We start from the raw sequence: 13,277 nt of genomic DNA, 5'->3' as shown, positions 1-13,277 counted from the left end.
TGACTTTATAGTGAAATACAACATTTTAATGGCCTGTGACAGATTCCTACCCACATTCAAACAGACTATAGAAGCCCAGACCAGAGTGCTTATAAACAAGCAGGCTGTTAGTATTCATATGAATCCTGTGTACAATTAAAGCAGACTTCTTAGAAAATAAAGCCCTACAAGGCCACCAAAATGCAACAAATGACCAATTTTTATCTCCTATTGAGATACGAACGGCTCCCCAAAATAAGCTAAAAACTACATTTGCTATAAAACGTACAGAACATTTAAAAGAGAAAATACGCCATTTTTAAAGTCCCAATCTTGCTCACATTGCCATGTAACGTGACTGACGGCTGCACGTTTTGCATGTTCATGATGCATTTATTCACAAAGTCTCATTTTTATCAGGTAGACGCAGCAATTTAAGAAAAAAAACAAAACGTGTGACATCTGGATGAGTCAAACTGAAGCAAGAGAGACAATAATAATAATAATAATAATAATAATAATAACAATAATCTGAAACTACAAACGCTCGCTAAAACAAAGAAGATTCAGCAGGAGAAAAAAAAAGTTATTTATAACCTCCGCTTTAGGATTCAGTCCATCTTTACATTCTTTGAGTTTTGACGTCTTTGTTGAGTAAAAAAAACTGAGCAGAGAGGAGTGAAGCAGTTCCTTAACCGAGTGATGGGTCAAGATTTCCCTTCAGAGTTCAAGATTTTCCCGTGTTGTCTTCATTTATTTGGCTTGATCCGCGTTAAAGACTGCAACGGTCTGGAGTGATTAACAGTTGCGTTTCATGTCTGATGTGTAAACGTTTTCAATTTACTGAATGAGCCACCGAGCACCATCTAAAAACCTCATTAACGACAGATTTGTTCTTTAAAAATGATTCCTTGAAGTAACTTATTTTAAAACATTTTAATCCTGTTTTGTTTTTTTAAATAACAGTTGATCAATGAGTCTGTGCTGTAAAGACTTTGTGCTCTTCTATAACAAGTACACTAAAACTAAAAGTTTTGGTTTTGATTTCCACTCCAAATATTGATCTGATCAGTGGTTACCAATTAGAAAATGTCCTCAAAAACAGGAGAAACAAAGGTTTGCACACTGTGCTGCTGGAAAAAAAAAAATCCCATTTCAGCTCTTGTTGAATGGATGAGTCTCAACTGTACACATGTCGAAAACTGAGGTCCTCTAGCCTGCTGTGCAGTCTCCTCTCTGTTACTGAAAGCTGCTCCCATACAGGATCATGACAGGGAAGATGTTGGAGGAAAGGATGGTCCACCTAAATCTACTTGAGGTTCTACTGCAGGTTTTAGATCGCAGCCCGGAAACCGAAGGAGACAGCAGCTCCCAGTGCCAAGCCGAGGGACAAGAAGAAGGCCATGATGGCCCCCGCCGTCTCTGCCTCGTGCTGCGACACCTTCCTGTAAGGTGACAGAGGGATAAAATCAGTTAAGAATGAGTCGTTAAGGAACACAAAGTGGAGTGTCAGTTCTGCTTTGGTGCTTTTTGAGAAATGGTTCACAAGCTGGGAGTACCATCCTCATTCAGGTTTGACAGGGTTTCTAGTAGCTGATGGCTTGGGCAAAACTTGAAGATTGAATCAGGTAGCTGGGCTCTGATGAACACTGGCACTGAAGCATTCTGGGATTTTGAGGTTGGAGATAATGACTCAACAGCTGGTGAAGTCTTAACGGTGAGTTTATCTTATAGATAGAATATGGAGAGGGGATTGTCTGGCTGGTTAGACTACCTTCAATGAAAACTTTCGTTTCATAAAAAACAAAAGGTACTGTTTGAATTCGGAAGGCCTATTAGCAAACAGCTTATAGTGCAGGGGCGTAATATATAGACAAAGAAGAAGAAGGGGCATGTATGGAGGCACGGTCCCACTCCTGAAATTCAGATTATTATCTCCACAAACACATTTGAGAACTGAAAGTTATGTAGTGTTGGAGAGAAACAATCCACAGAGGCCAAATGTTGTTTGTTTTCCAGTCTATTCATATCCCAAATTAACATGCGAGTCTATGGGGATGGGTTAGGTTTATGAAGCCGGCCTCAAATGGTCACCAGAGGAAATGCAGATTTGGAAACTTGAGCACTGGCATCATTTTCAGCCCTGCTCACAGCCACTGATGTCTGCAGTAGTGTGGTGCCAGATTTGTTGCTACTTTAGGTAGAAACACATACGACCGGTTCTACGTTAGGCATCAATTTTTAATATTTTCTCTCTGCTATTACATGTTATGTTTGTTTTGGGGATATCATTAAAGTAAAAGCATGCTGCAGTTACCTCAGTGTGGACACAGAGTTAAAACAACCAGCAGCTTTCAATGGAATTCATTTGATTTTTACATTTGATCAAATTTGTATGTGGTTCGCAGTTTTAACTGAAGTTAGAAATGGGAACTATTTAATGATTTATTCACCGACTTGGCTTCTGTAGCTCTCAAAAGCCAAGTCAGCAGATGTGTACGAATTAATAGTTTTCATATTGTTTTGATTTCATTTAGCCTTTAGAGGTCCTGTTAGGAACAAGGTTTTAGGACAGGCAGGAAATATTTCTCCCCCCCGCCCCGATGGGTTTGTGATTTGTAGGTGAGCAGTCCTTACTTGGGTCCAAAGCACATGCAGAGGCTGGCCAGGTATCCGTTGGAAAAGGAGAAAAAAATCATGAAGATGATGTACCAGGCATCATGGCTGAACCACACGGTTTGGGAAATCACACGAGGCTGGACATTACAGAGCATGAAGAGGGGGATGAAGACGACCCGCAGGCCCACGAGGATAGGAAGCCAGATGCTGTCCTTGCCCGGCTGGAGAGAGAGAAACACAAAGAGTATTGATTGTTTGTCAGACAAAAAAAATATTTGAAGAGATCTGTTTGGTATCCAGAAACTAGCATTAGATAAGATACAATGCAAAAGAAGGCATGAATGCAATAAGTAATGAGATATAGATAAATTACAAAAGATTTTATAAGATTAAAAACTTTCGTTGATTAAACACAGCACATAACAAAACAACTTAAATATTGTGAAATAGCTCAAAAGATAATGTGAAATATGACAAAATGTCTCAATAACATGAAGAAAAAATGAAGGTAAAAATAAACTCAGTTCAGGCCTTCTCTCACAGCCCAAAGATTTTTCTTTTGAATGAATATAAATCCAAAATAAAATAATGTGTTTATCATGTATTAACTCAATATATAGTAAAGCCCTTCAACAGAAGAGCATTTTCCCCTAAAAGATGTAATATGTTAAATATAGAAATCTTCTAGAGCAGTGGTTCCTAAACGTTTTTGTTATGAGCCCAAAAACACAGAATCAGCATTCTAGAGAAATTAGTGTGATTTTTTCCCCCAATGTCAGCGATATAAAATAATATCATGCAACGTCAACGTGCTCTCGATTTTTTTGACTTTCCAAAAGGCTCGAGCAGCATTAACTCCACAGGACAAACACAGATGTGGAATCACAAAGAGAGGAAAACAGTCGCCAATCTTTCATCTGACGATTTAAAAAACACATCACATGGTGCTGAATCAGCTGACAAGCGTTATCTGCAGCGAGAAGCTGCATTCCTGCCAGGTCAGAGGACGTCAACAGATTGTACTGGGCTTGATGATTAAATTAGATGAGTTCCTCTGCCGCACAGGAAATCTGACCTTCTTGGTAATTTGTTTTTTCTGGACGAGGTTTCAAAAGGTTTGAATAAATGTTTTTACCAGAAAGGAAGCGATGATTCTAAAAACAAACATCAGCATGACGCTGAGAAGTGGTGAACAGGATGAACTTCTTTCTTTTTGTTGTTGTTGTTTTTTTAAATATGCAAGTGCCAGTGTGTAGGATTTTCATCATTATCAAATGACTGGATTATGTGTTTAATATCTTAATCTTTTTATATATGTTTTGCCTTCCTTAGTAAAATCATCCGTTTGGATGGCCCTGTCACACGTTTGTGATTGGTTATCAGCTGCAAACACCGCCTCCTTCAAGTCAATGCACTTGTAGCTACGCTGGGCTGACTGGGCCTAGAGACTGGTTAGCAACCCCCTGGCAACCAGCGGTCGCTTGGGAAAAACGTGTATTGTCTGACCAGTTGGCAAGAGGTTACTAGAGATTGATGATGTATTTATAACATAGGATTGATAAATGACAACAGCATAAAGAAGTGATGGAAGAAACACCCATCAACCATGGCGCGCATATTGATATAGCATGGTTTGTTCACCAGAGGGCGCTCTGCAGCTTCCCCGTTTGCAACACAAAAATGCCACAAACAGGCGATCCAAGCAGAGCTGGTAACACCACATGAGGAAAACAAGATAGTTTCCAAGTATATTATCATGTCATCTGCATAAGTTTTCAGAAATAACTACATAACAAATGGGAAATCACTTAATGTTTTGTGTATTTGAAAGAAAAGAAAGAATATCGAATTACTTTGAATTACGAGTTTGACGACACTAAGCTTTTTGTTTTGTTGTGAAGTCTTCTGCATAAAAATGTCTTTATTACATACTTTTGGAATATTTAGCAGAACTGATGTAACAAACCAGATAAATATTGATGACTGCCACTTGATTTTCAGTTTAATATCAGCTAAAATATTTATGCATCTCTGTTGCAAACCTAAAACAGTCTATTAAAGCTTGTAGGAGAATAAAAGTTATCCAAAAATTATTTCACAATGGAAACAGACACCCGAGGGCTTTCTGCCTTTCTACCCAGGACCCATTGTTCATCCAGATGTGAGGGAAAGATTAGCAAACCCTGAAAAACACTAGTCACTTTTTTTTGACCCCTAAAATCCCTTTACACGCACAACACGTATGTGCGCGCACACGCACGCGCACGCGCACACGCACACACACACGCACACACACACGCACACACACACACACACGCACACACACACACACTCTTTCCTCCAATACAAACCTCTGATCTCAGCAGAAAAGCTCGTCCCTGAACGTCTTTTGTTTTTCCATCGTTCCCTTCATGACTCAGTTATTCATACAAGGGCAAACATTTTATGCAGCCAGAGGCTTTCTTTAATGTTGTTTGTAAATGCATTTAAAGGAGTTAATAATCAAGAATACTTGATCATCTGGTTCAAGCACTGGTCACTGTCATCGCTGCATATTTGTACAGGTTAAAACACGCTTAAGTAGTGTATTATATACTTTCAATGTGTGAGTTTTTGATGGATAAAGGCTTGTTAACTTGGCCGTGCAGCTATTTGGACCGAGCTCACAAACAAACAAAGCCAGCTCTGCACTCACCTGAAACCTGAAAAATTGGCTCCACAGCAAACAAGTTTCAACTAACTGTGGCTTTTTTTTTTTTTTTAGCTTCGTGATGTGGCCTCACTGGTAATTTTGGTAAGAAATCTCATTTGTGATTTACTGACCCACATACAGATGGCCGTCAGACTCCTGCCAGCCCAGTCCATCACGTTGAAAAGGAGGAAACACGACACGGGGATGAAGTACTTTTCTGAAAAGAGATCAAAACAAACCAACTGTAGTCAAGAGCAACAAGACTGCAGAGATGCTTTCCTCAAATAAAAATACACAGGAATCCATTAAACCTCTGCTGGTTTAAGAGGAGGAGGTGAAGTTTGCTTTCACTTTTACGGAGGGATCCAGAGAACACCAAAGTAATTTCTAAAACTGATCTGGTGACACTTTAAACCTTATAGAAAAATGATGTTTAAATGGAAATAATTTCTAGAATTTTACAGGCTGCTCTGAAGTTCATAAATGAAGTCTCGCCCATAATATTTTCAAATGAAACTATGCAGATGAGCACAAATGTCAGGTTTAGTGACTCTACAACACTTAAGTCTGAATTCTGGATATTTTCCACAGCACTGCTGGAAACACTGTGATTTCTAAAAACACAGCTCGTGTGTGAAAACAGAGAAAATGAGCAGCAATTTCATAGCACGTTGAACTAAAAGCCTTTCAAAAAACAGACATTTGGAATCCACGTCAACCAGCAGGCACCCCCTAGGAGATAGGATCTGATCAGTTTTTGTAATCTTCTTGTCATGATTATTTCATTTTTATAAGAACTGGAAGGCGAATGAAATTCAATAACTTGTCCAGGCCTTAAAAATTCCCCATATCATGATTGGAGGTTAATGGGTAAGCAAATGATTCCCAGTTCAATCCTGGAAGGAGACAAATCCTTCTGGGGAAGAGTGTCCAACAAAAAACCCACTGTAACGACCACTTTCAGAGAAGAAGTTGAGAGCAGTTTCCATTACTGCTGGAGTTTAGGAGTTAAAGATTCTTAGCAGTCATCCAACTCCAATATCAGATTTTCAGAATTCCTGGCTCACTGATTACTGTAACAGTAACTGTTTGTATGAAAGGGACCTGCAGACTCACCCCAGGCACTTTCACCAGCAACTGTCGACTTGACATCGACGGTCACGGCTGGAAAAACTCCAATGGTGACAGTGAAGATGAAGCACACAGACAGAGCCATCACCCAAATCTGATTAGAGAGAACAAGAAGAGCTTTATCAATATTACGTAACCAGTCTGTCACACAGGTTGAAAATGCTTGCATGAAACAGATAATGTCCGACTTGTAATGAGATTGCTGGCTGCACAGCTTCAGTAGTAACTAGTTAATGTGATAGAAGCTTCTGCAACTCAATACACGATATTTATGATTTGAAAAAAAGACTCAAAAGTTTTGCCGGTAACAAAACCGGAGTTTCTGCCTTATAAGTTCTCATCTCACCTGCTTGAAGATGTTAAACACAGACGAGGTGGGTTTGGTCTCATCTTCCATGAGATTCACCACCGGCCGCTTTTCAGCTTCACGTTCTCAGGGGGAAAAAAACCCAAACTATTTATTGGTCAAGCAGCACCTGGAGTTTAGAGCATCATTACTATATTTGAGTGGGTGTACACACAAGATCCCCATTGTTACATCTTATATGTCAAAAGGGTTCCCATTAGGTACTCCTACTCCCTATAAAATTACACTGACTCAAGAAAATAACCTTTCATATCAAAGGAAACATGGTAAGAACTCCCGAAACAAGATGACTTCCCATTTATTTTCTCTAAAACCTCCAGAGCTGCAGGAATCCACCTCCACCCTGGATTCCTGCAGCTCTGTTCACCCGCTTTAATGCTAATCGTGCAGCCTCATCATCATATGTGCAGCTGTGCAGAAGTGAGGAGGGGGTTTATTTTCACTTCTAGCATTAAAAAAGTGGGCAAAGGTAGGCACACATCAGCTGAATGTTTAAAGGTTTTAAAGGTTTTCAGCTGATAAGCATCATTTGCCTGGCTCTTTATAAAGAAGCGAAAAAAGAGCAGTTTTCTAAACTGTCTTTGTGTGTTTAAACAGTTAACAGGAAGTTGGGGTGGGGGGTGAGGGGGTTCTTAGGAATAGTGGCTGCCACGCCTGTAATTACACTGGCAGAAAGACTTGTATGAAGCAAGCAGATTGAAGCCTTGGATGGAGATAAAGCCCTGCAGTCTGAATCCCATTTACCAGTCACATGCAATCTTTTTAAATAATGTCTTTGTCTAATCTAACAAGAGAAACAAAAGTACAATTTCCAAAGTGTTTCATCGTAGGAAACAGGCGAGGATGGAGCTTACTGAGTGCTGCCAACAGCACATGTGAGCTACAGATTGCACTTAATAGAAAACAGGTTTGTGGAATCTGCAGGTTTTGAGATTCTGGATCAGTTTAGATTTCAGCAGAATGTTGTTAAAACTACCGTTTAGATCAACCCCCGGGCTTTGGACCGGTACCGGTCCGTGAGTCGTTTGGTACCAGGCTGCGAGAGTTGAGGCTCAGGTGTGAAATGTATGGTTTTCAGCGTTATTTTGTTATCGTTTTTATCGTTTACTCGGTTTTCCTGGGTCTTTTCACGTGTGTTATGAAAAAAAAAAAATTTCGGTACCGGTACTAGTTTTATTTTGTTGTATTTATCCGCGACACCTTAAAGGCCGGTCCGTGAAAATATTGTCGGGCATAAACCGGTCCGTGGTGCAAAAAAGGTTGGAGACCGCTGGTTAAGATGGAAAAATACAAAACAGATGACAGAATTTCGAGAATCTGATCTAGCAGGGTACACATGTTGAACTTTATTGCTCTCCATGTGATGTCAGTTCTTGAGAATTTGCACAGCCAGAATCAAAGTCTGAGTTACAACAGCGTTATGCTTTTTTGCATCTGTAACATCCAAGAGGCAGAAATTTGTGACAGCACAGCCTCTACGGTACAAGCGGACTATAACGTAGCATAACATGAAAAGCTGTGTCCTAGCTTTAACCCCCTGACTAAAACATCTGCATTAGCTTCATTGCTGCTTCTTTTTTGCACACATCTAAAAGTTTCACACTGTTGTCCTTTTTTATAATGAGCAGGCCGGTAAGCACCTTTTTTGAGCAAGTCCATCTTGTTCTCCTCATCGGCTGATGGTGCAGATCTACTGCTCTCCATGTAGTACTGGAAGAACTCCTGTTAACAAAAACCATAATTAACTGATTCCACTAAACCAGCAGGACAAAGATGAGCAGCTTGTTCCCAGAGAAACTGAATTTTATTCGCCATCAATCAAAACGTCCTTTTCAAACAAATACCTTGTGAATAAAAAGCACTAGAAAGGAAGAAAACCAGGAAAAAATGTAAGTTCTATTTATAGATTGAGGCCTTACCATCTTGGGAAGAATGAGGTAGGACATTATAGCCAGAAGAATCACAATACAAGCTGTGATGAAGTAACCAAAAGCACTGTCCTGCAGTTCTGACCCACCTGAAGACAATCACACAGAGTCATTAGTGTGTTTTGTTATTATTGGATAATTTCATGAAAAATGAATCAGTTCCTCCCAAGTCCCTCAGAATCAGCTGATTTATTTCTCTAATAACTTAAGAACACTTAATAAAGCCACAGAAACTTTTACATTCTCGTTATGAACATTGTCAGAGTTACAGACCCCTGAAGTCCACAAGGGCTGAAATCTTGTGCCTTTAATTTCACATCATTTTTCCAGCCCTCATACCTTCTAAAGGACAGGACAGACTCAGGGGACATTAATAGGGCTGAAGAACACATTTACTCACTCAAGCATCACAGACTGAAGCCACTGGCACCGTGGCTTCACAAGTGCTTTACTCTGTGAATCACCATGTTGGGGGAGGAGCATGAACTGTGGGGTAAATTGACCCTTGATAGGGTAACCCAAAGCAAACTGGTTTTGGGTGAAGACAAAATGTGGTGATCCTGTATAAACTAAGTTACCTCACTTGGAGAAGGGATAAGGGGGAAACCACTCTGCAACCCTGGCCTTGTTGGCAAGTGCCTGCTCAAATAAACCACATGGGTTCACCACCTGCAAGAGGAGCTGTGGTGGTCTGGTGTTTTGTGGCAGTGACCTTGTCTGTTTGTTTTTTGGGGGCAATTCAGTGTAGTAGACATCTTGGGGTAAGTTACAGAAGCTAAAGTTTTTCATGGCTTCATTTAAAGTTGATGAACATAAAAAGTAAGCCGACTCAGAGGAGGGTCAGAACTTTTTCAGAATATAAGAAATGACCCCCGTATATTGTTTAATCCCAGACTTACTGGCCAGAGCGCAGATCATGGAGAAGGCAGCGAAGGTGCCGGCCAGCCCCTGTCCGCTCATGATGGGAGTGGTGTAAGAGGCAGGTAGAATCCCAGCCAGCCCGAACAGACTGCTCTGAAAAATCGCCCCAAACGCTGGAGAGGGATGAAAAAAGAGAAAAACACATTTGAGGAATTACAGAGTGACTGTGACACAGAAACACAAAAAAATGATCCACATCTACACAGTTATAGCCAACAAGCATGTCAGAGAGAAACAACATCCTTCTGATCAAAGTATTCAAGATAAGTGTTGCATAACACTTCTATCATTTTAATTGTCTCCCCTAAAAAAGGTTTTTTGTCAGTACAGACTTTCCAGACAAATTCCTTCCGCATTACAAACGAGTTAGTAGCTGCAGAAATCTCGAAACGTGTGAAACTGAGAGGAATGTGCCAACGCAGATATCAAAGCCTCAAAGTCACCGTGTCCTCCGCTCTAAAGCAAACACGATGGGCTGTTCCACATGCGAATCTGGGGGTCAGGACTGGCCCACTGGGGATAAGGAGGGGGGTAAGTTCATTCCTGCTGCTCTGTGACTTATTGTAAACAAGCAAACACTGTGAGAGCGCAGCTTGTGTATCTTTGTCTGTGTGAATTTTCCCAACATGTTCAGGGGACGATTTTTATCAAAGAAAGATCCACAGAAATAATCAGTTATACGACTTCAACATGGAAATAAGGCCATGAATTAAATTCTTATTCTAATACAGATATCTTCATGAAGCTTATAATTGTTAGTTTTCTGTTTCTGGGCTCTTAAATTTATGATTATGTTGCTAATGCAGGATAATTCTTTGCAGATGTGCAGCAAGCTGTGTATCTTCATTTGCCTTTGGCACGTGCAGAAATCAGAAAACTCTCTGAGGCCTTTTCCCCACATTTTCTGTTTAACTGAACTACTTCTGTGTCATTTTTCCCCTTTTTGTACCCCTGGTGTGTGATTTTAAATGAATTTGTTGGTCACATCCTCATGTTTTGGCTGCTGTACCCCCCTTACCCCCAGATCCCCGTTCTTGCTGTTGCCATTTAGATGTACTGTAGTTTGAATCAACATACAGTTTTCAACCCTCCATCATCTGACAAAGAGGTCATCTAAATCAGCGGTCCCCAACCTTTTTTCCGCCACGGACCGGTTTATGCCCGACAATATTTTCACAAACCGGCCTTTAAGGTGTCGCGGATAAATACAACAAAAATAAAATTAGTACCGGTACTGAAAAAATGAGGATTTATTCATAACACACGTGAAAAGTCCCAGGAAAACTGAGTTAACGATAAAAACGATAACAAAATGACGCTAAAAACCCTGAAAACCATACATTTCACACCTGAGCCTCAACTCTCACGGTTCGGTACCAAACGACTCCGGTCCATGGCCCGGGGGTTGGGGACCGCTGATCTAAATAACTGTGGCTGTGGATAATTAATGAAATTTGATTGTCCTCTGTACCAACGTTTAAATTTTAATCAGTTTGTCACCTGAAAAAGTTGATTTTCTGGCTCATTTTGATTTGAGTGATAGTGAAATGGCTAATTTTTTTCTTTTTAAATTCTACTTGCTGTTTTTGGTTTTTCCTTGTATTACATTATTGACAAAGACGAATCTTCACCAGTAGTTCTATGGCCTCGAGCAAGCCTTAGAGCGTTGCATTGAGACTGACACAAATCAGGGATTTTGGGGTTGAACAGGGACACTAATCTGAGCGGACAGACGAAATGTTTTGGGACTGAAAGGTGGTGTGATCCCAGAAGTGATGCTTTGTGACCCGGATTCTGAACTGCTAGCTGCTGGAATCTGTTTCGCTTGCTGAGGTAATTCGTCCTTGTTTTGTCTTTTGAATCTAGATTGAATCAATATATGCTTTTTTTATTCCTCCATCAGCTGGCAAAGAGGTCATGTAATTGACTGGATGTGGACATTTAATGGATCCTGACTGTCCTCTGCACCACTTACAGGACACGAAGCTGAACACTTATCCAACATCCATTTCAACTCCACTGCCCCAAGCAGAGATGTAGAAAAACTTCATAAAAACCTCCTCCCACACTACCTGCACTCATTTTAAGCTCTCTATTGTTTCTTTTCATCTAGTATTATTTAAATTTAGATTTACTGAATTATGTTTTTTACTTTATTCTTCTTCAACAAAGTCATTTAACATTTTCTCCACATTGTACAAACAAAAGGTTTACATGGCCTACAGGTGAATGCACATAATCAAAGTACCAACACTGCTCTTGTTATCAAGTAGGCTAGTTTAGCCTACTTTTTCTGAAGAACTGTGCATTTTTTTAAGCACTAGACACTCACAGTTGATGCAGACAATTTTGACCATGGTCAGGACAAAGAAGGGAAGAGGAGCCAGTTCTACTTTAACAACCACCGCTGTCACCAGAAAAACCACCAGGATGACAGTCAAGCTGCCCGAGATTCTCAATTTCTGAGGAATCCTGAAACAAAGAAAAACCACATTTAAAAACGCCCATACTGAAAGCACACAAGCATCACTCAGTTACTGCTCTTCAAAGAAATGCAAATTTCAAGAAAGCGGAAGTGCTTGAGTCAGTTGCAGTGACTAAGCCCTTTTTTTCCCCATCTTAAGCTCATTTTTATGTCTTTCTGAAAGAACAGCAGTACATAGAAATGGCACATAAAGCAAAAACTAAGTGGTAAAAATGCTGAGAAATGAAACCAAGGAAGAGAGGGAGACAGAGGGAAACCAAAGTACAGCAAACCAGGAAGAGGTAAAGAAGATACATGAAGTGCTTACTCCTGCACTGAGTAAGCAGTGCAGGAGAAGGGTTCATTGTGGTTGAGGGCCACCCGGGATTGTTCTCAATCCTACTCTAATTAAACCAAACACACTAAACATAAGCTCATACAACAGGATCACGTTACTCACAGTGGCACGGGGTGACTGAAGGTTAAGGGCAGGAAAAGTTTACACTGTGCGTGTTAAGTCTTGTGTACACAATCTTCTCCGAATTAATTAAAAAAAACAGCTATGGTAAAATTACTTCATAGTACAGAAAACAGTTATAACTGAGTTATTACACCAGGGGATTTATATTACACTGAACTTGTGTAAGTAATGAAGATGATTAGAAATTCGAGCAATTAAAAGTTTGAGCCTGATGGATGAATGTGGAGGTCTCCTAATATACTAGCTCCATTGAGGCTAACTGTTTAGACAGCTTGCCTTGTGAGTGATTGGTTACTGTCGTTATGACGATTGTATCAGCAGAGATACCTCCCCAGAGATTAGACATAAGCGCTGTGAACCACTGAAGAAAAATCTAAATGTAAATTCTGCCTCAGAAAAATGCTGTATTAATAAATATTAGCTACTGGTGTACTCTCTGGAGACTGTCGATATTTATAACAATTAAAAACATTTTTTTTAAAAAGGGTTAATCACAATTAAAACAAAAGGGCAAAAATGTTTGAAAAACATGAAATATACTAATTAAAAATGTCTCAGTGCCATAAAATGAGAAAAGATACTAAACTGAAACCGAAAGCTAGTGCTGTTATTTCATTATAATGCAATACTGTGGCCACTAAACCCCAACTCGTGTTCCCTCAGATCTTTTCTCACTTCTAGCTTCATTAGAAATA

The 13,277-nt window shown here is 40.0% G+C and overlaps 1 protein-coding gene across 5 annotated transcripts in view; it reads right to left on the bottom strand.

The window, feature by feature from the left end:
- LOC146655424 (equilibrative nucleoside transporter 1-like) overlaps positions 1-13,277 on the bottom strand; it is a 41,336-nt gene continuing 28,059 nt past the window's right edge. For 4 of the 5 annotated variants that reach the window (XM_085427641.1, XM_085427637.1, XM_085427642.1 and 1 more), the window contains exons 5-13: positions 11,970-12,109; positions 9,616-9,750; positions 8,708-8,805; positions 8,429-8,510; positions 6,768-6,853; positions 6,407-6,515; positions 5,422-5,507; positions 2,617-2,819; positions 1-1,424 (exon numbers count right to left, since the gene is read on the bottom strand). In XM_085427641.1, the coding sequence (XP_085283767.1) occupies positions 1,313-1,424; positions 2,617-2,819; positions 5,422-5,507; positions 6,407-6,515; positions 6,768-6,853; positions 8,429-8,510; positions 8,708-8,805; positions 9,616-9,750; positions 11,970-12,109 (1,051 nt within the window). In that variant the 3' untranslated portion in view covers positions 1-1,312. The remainder of the gene's footprint in view (positions 1,425-2,616; positions 2,820-5,421; positions 5,508-6,406; positions 6,516-6,767; positions 6,854-8,428; positions 8,511-8,707; positions 8,806-9,615; positions 9,751-11,969; positions 12,110-13,277) is intronic. The other variant, XM_085427643.1, reaches the window with a different exon arrangement.

The sequence above is a fragment of the Rhamphochromis longiceps genome, linkage group LG13 (assembly GCF_057381845.1).
Source record: "Rhamphochromis longiceps isolate RC_006_pf linkage group LG13, R_longiceps_female_GT1.1, whole genome shotgun sequence".
Lineage (NCBI taxonomy): Eukaryota > Metazoa > Chordata > Actinopteri > Cichliformes > Cichlidae > Rhamphochromis > Rhamphochromis longiceps.
This window is presented reverse-complemented; position numbering and strand designations above follow the sequence as displayed.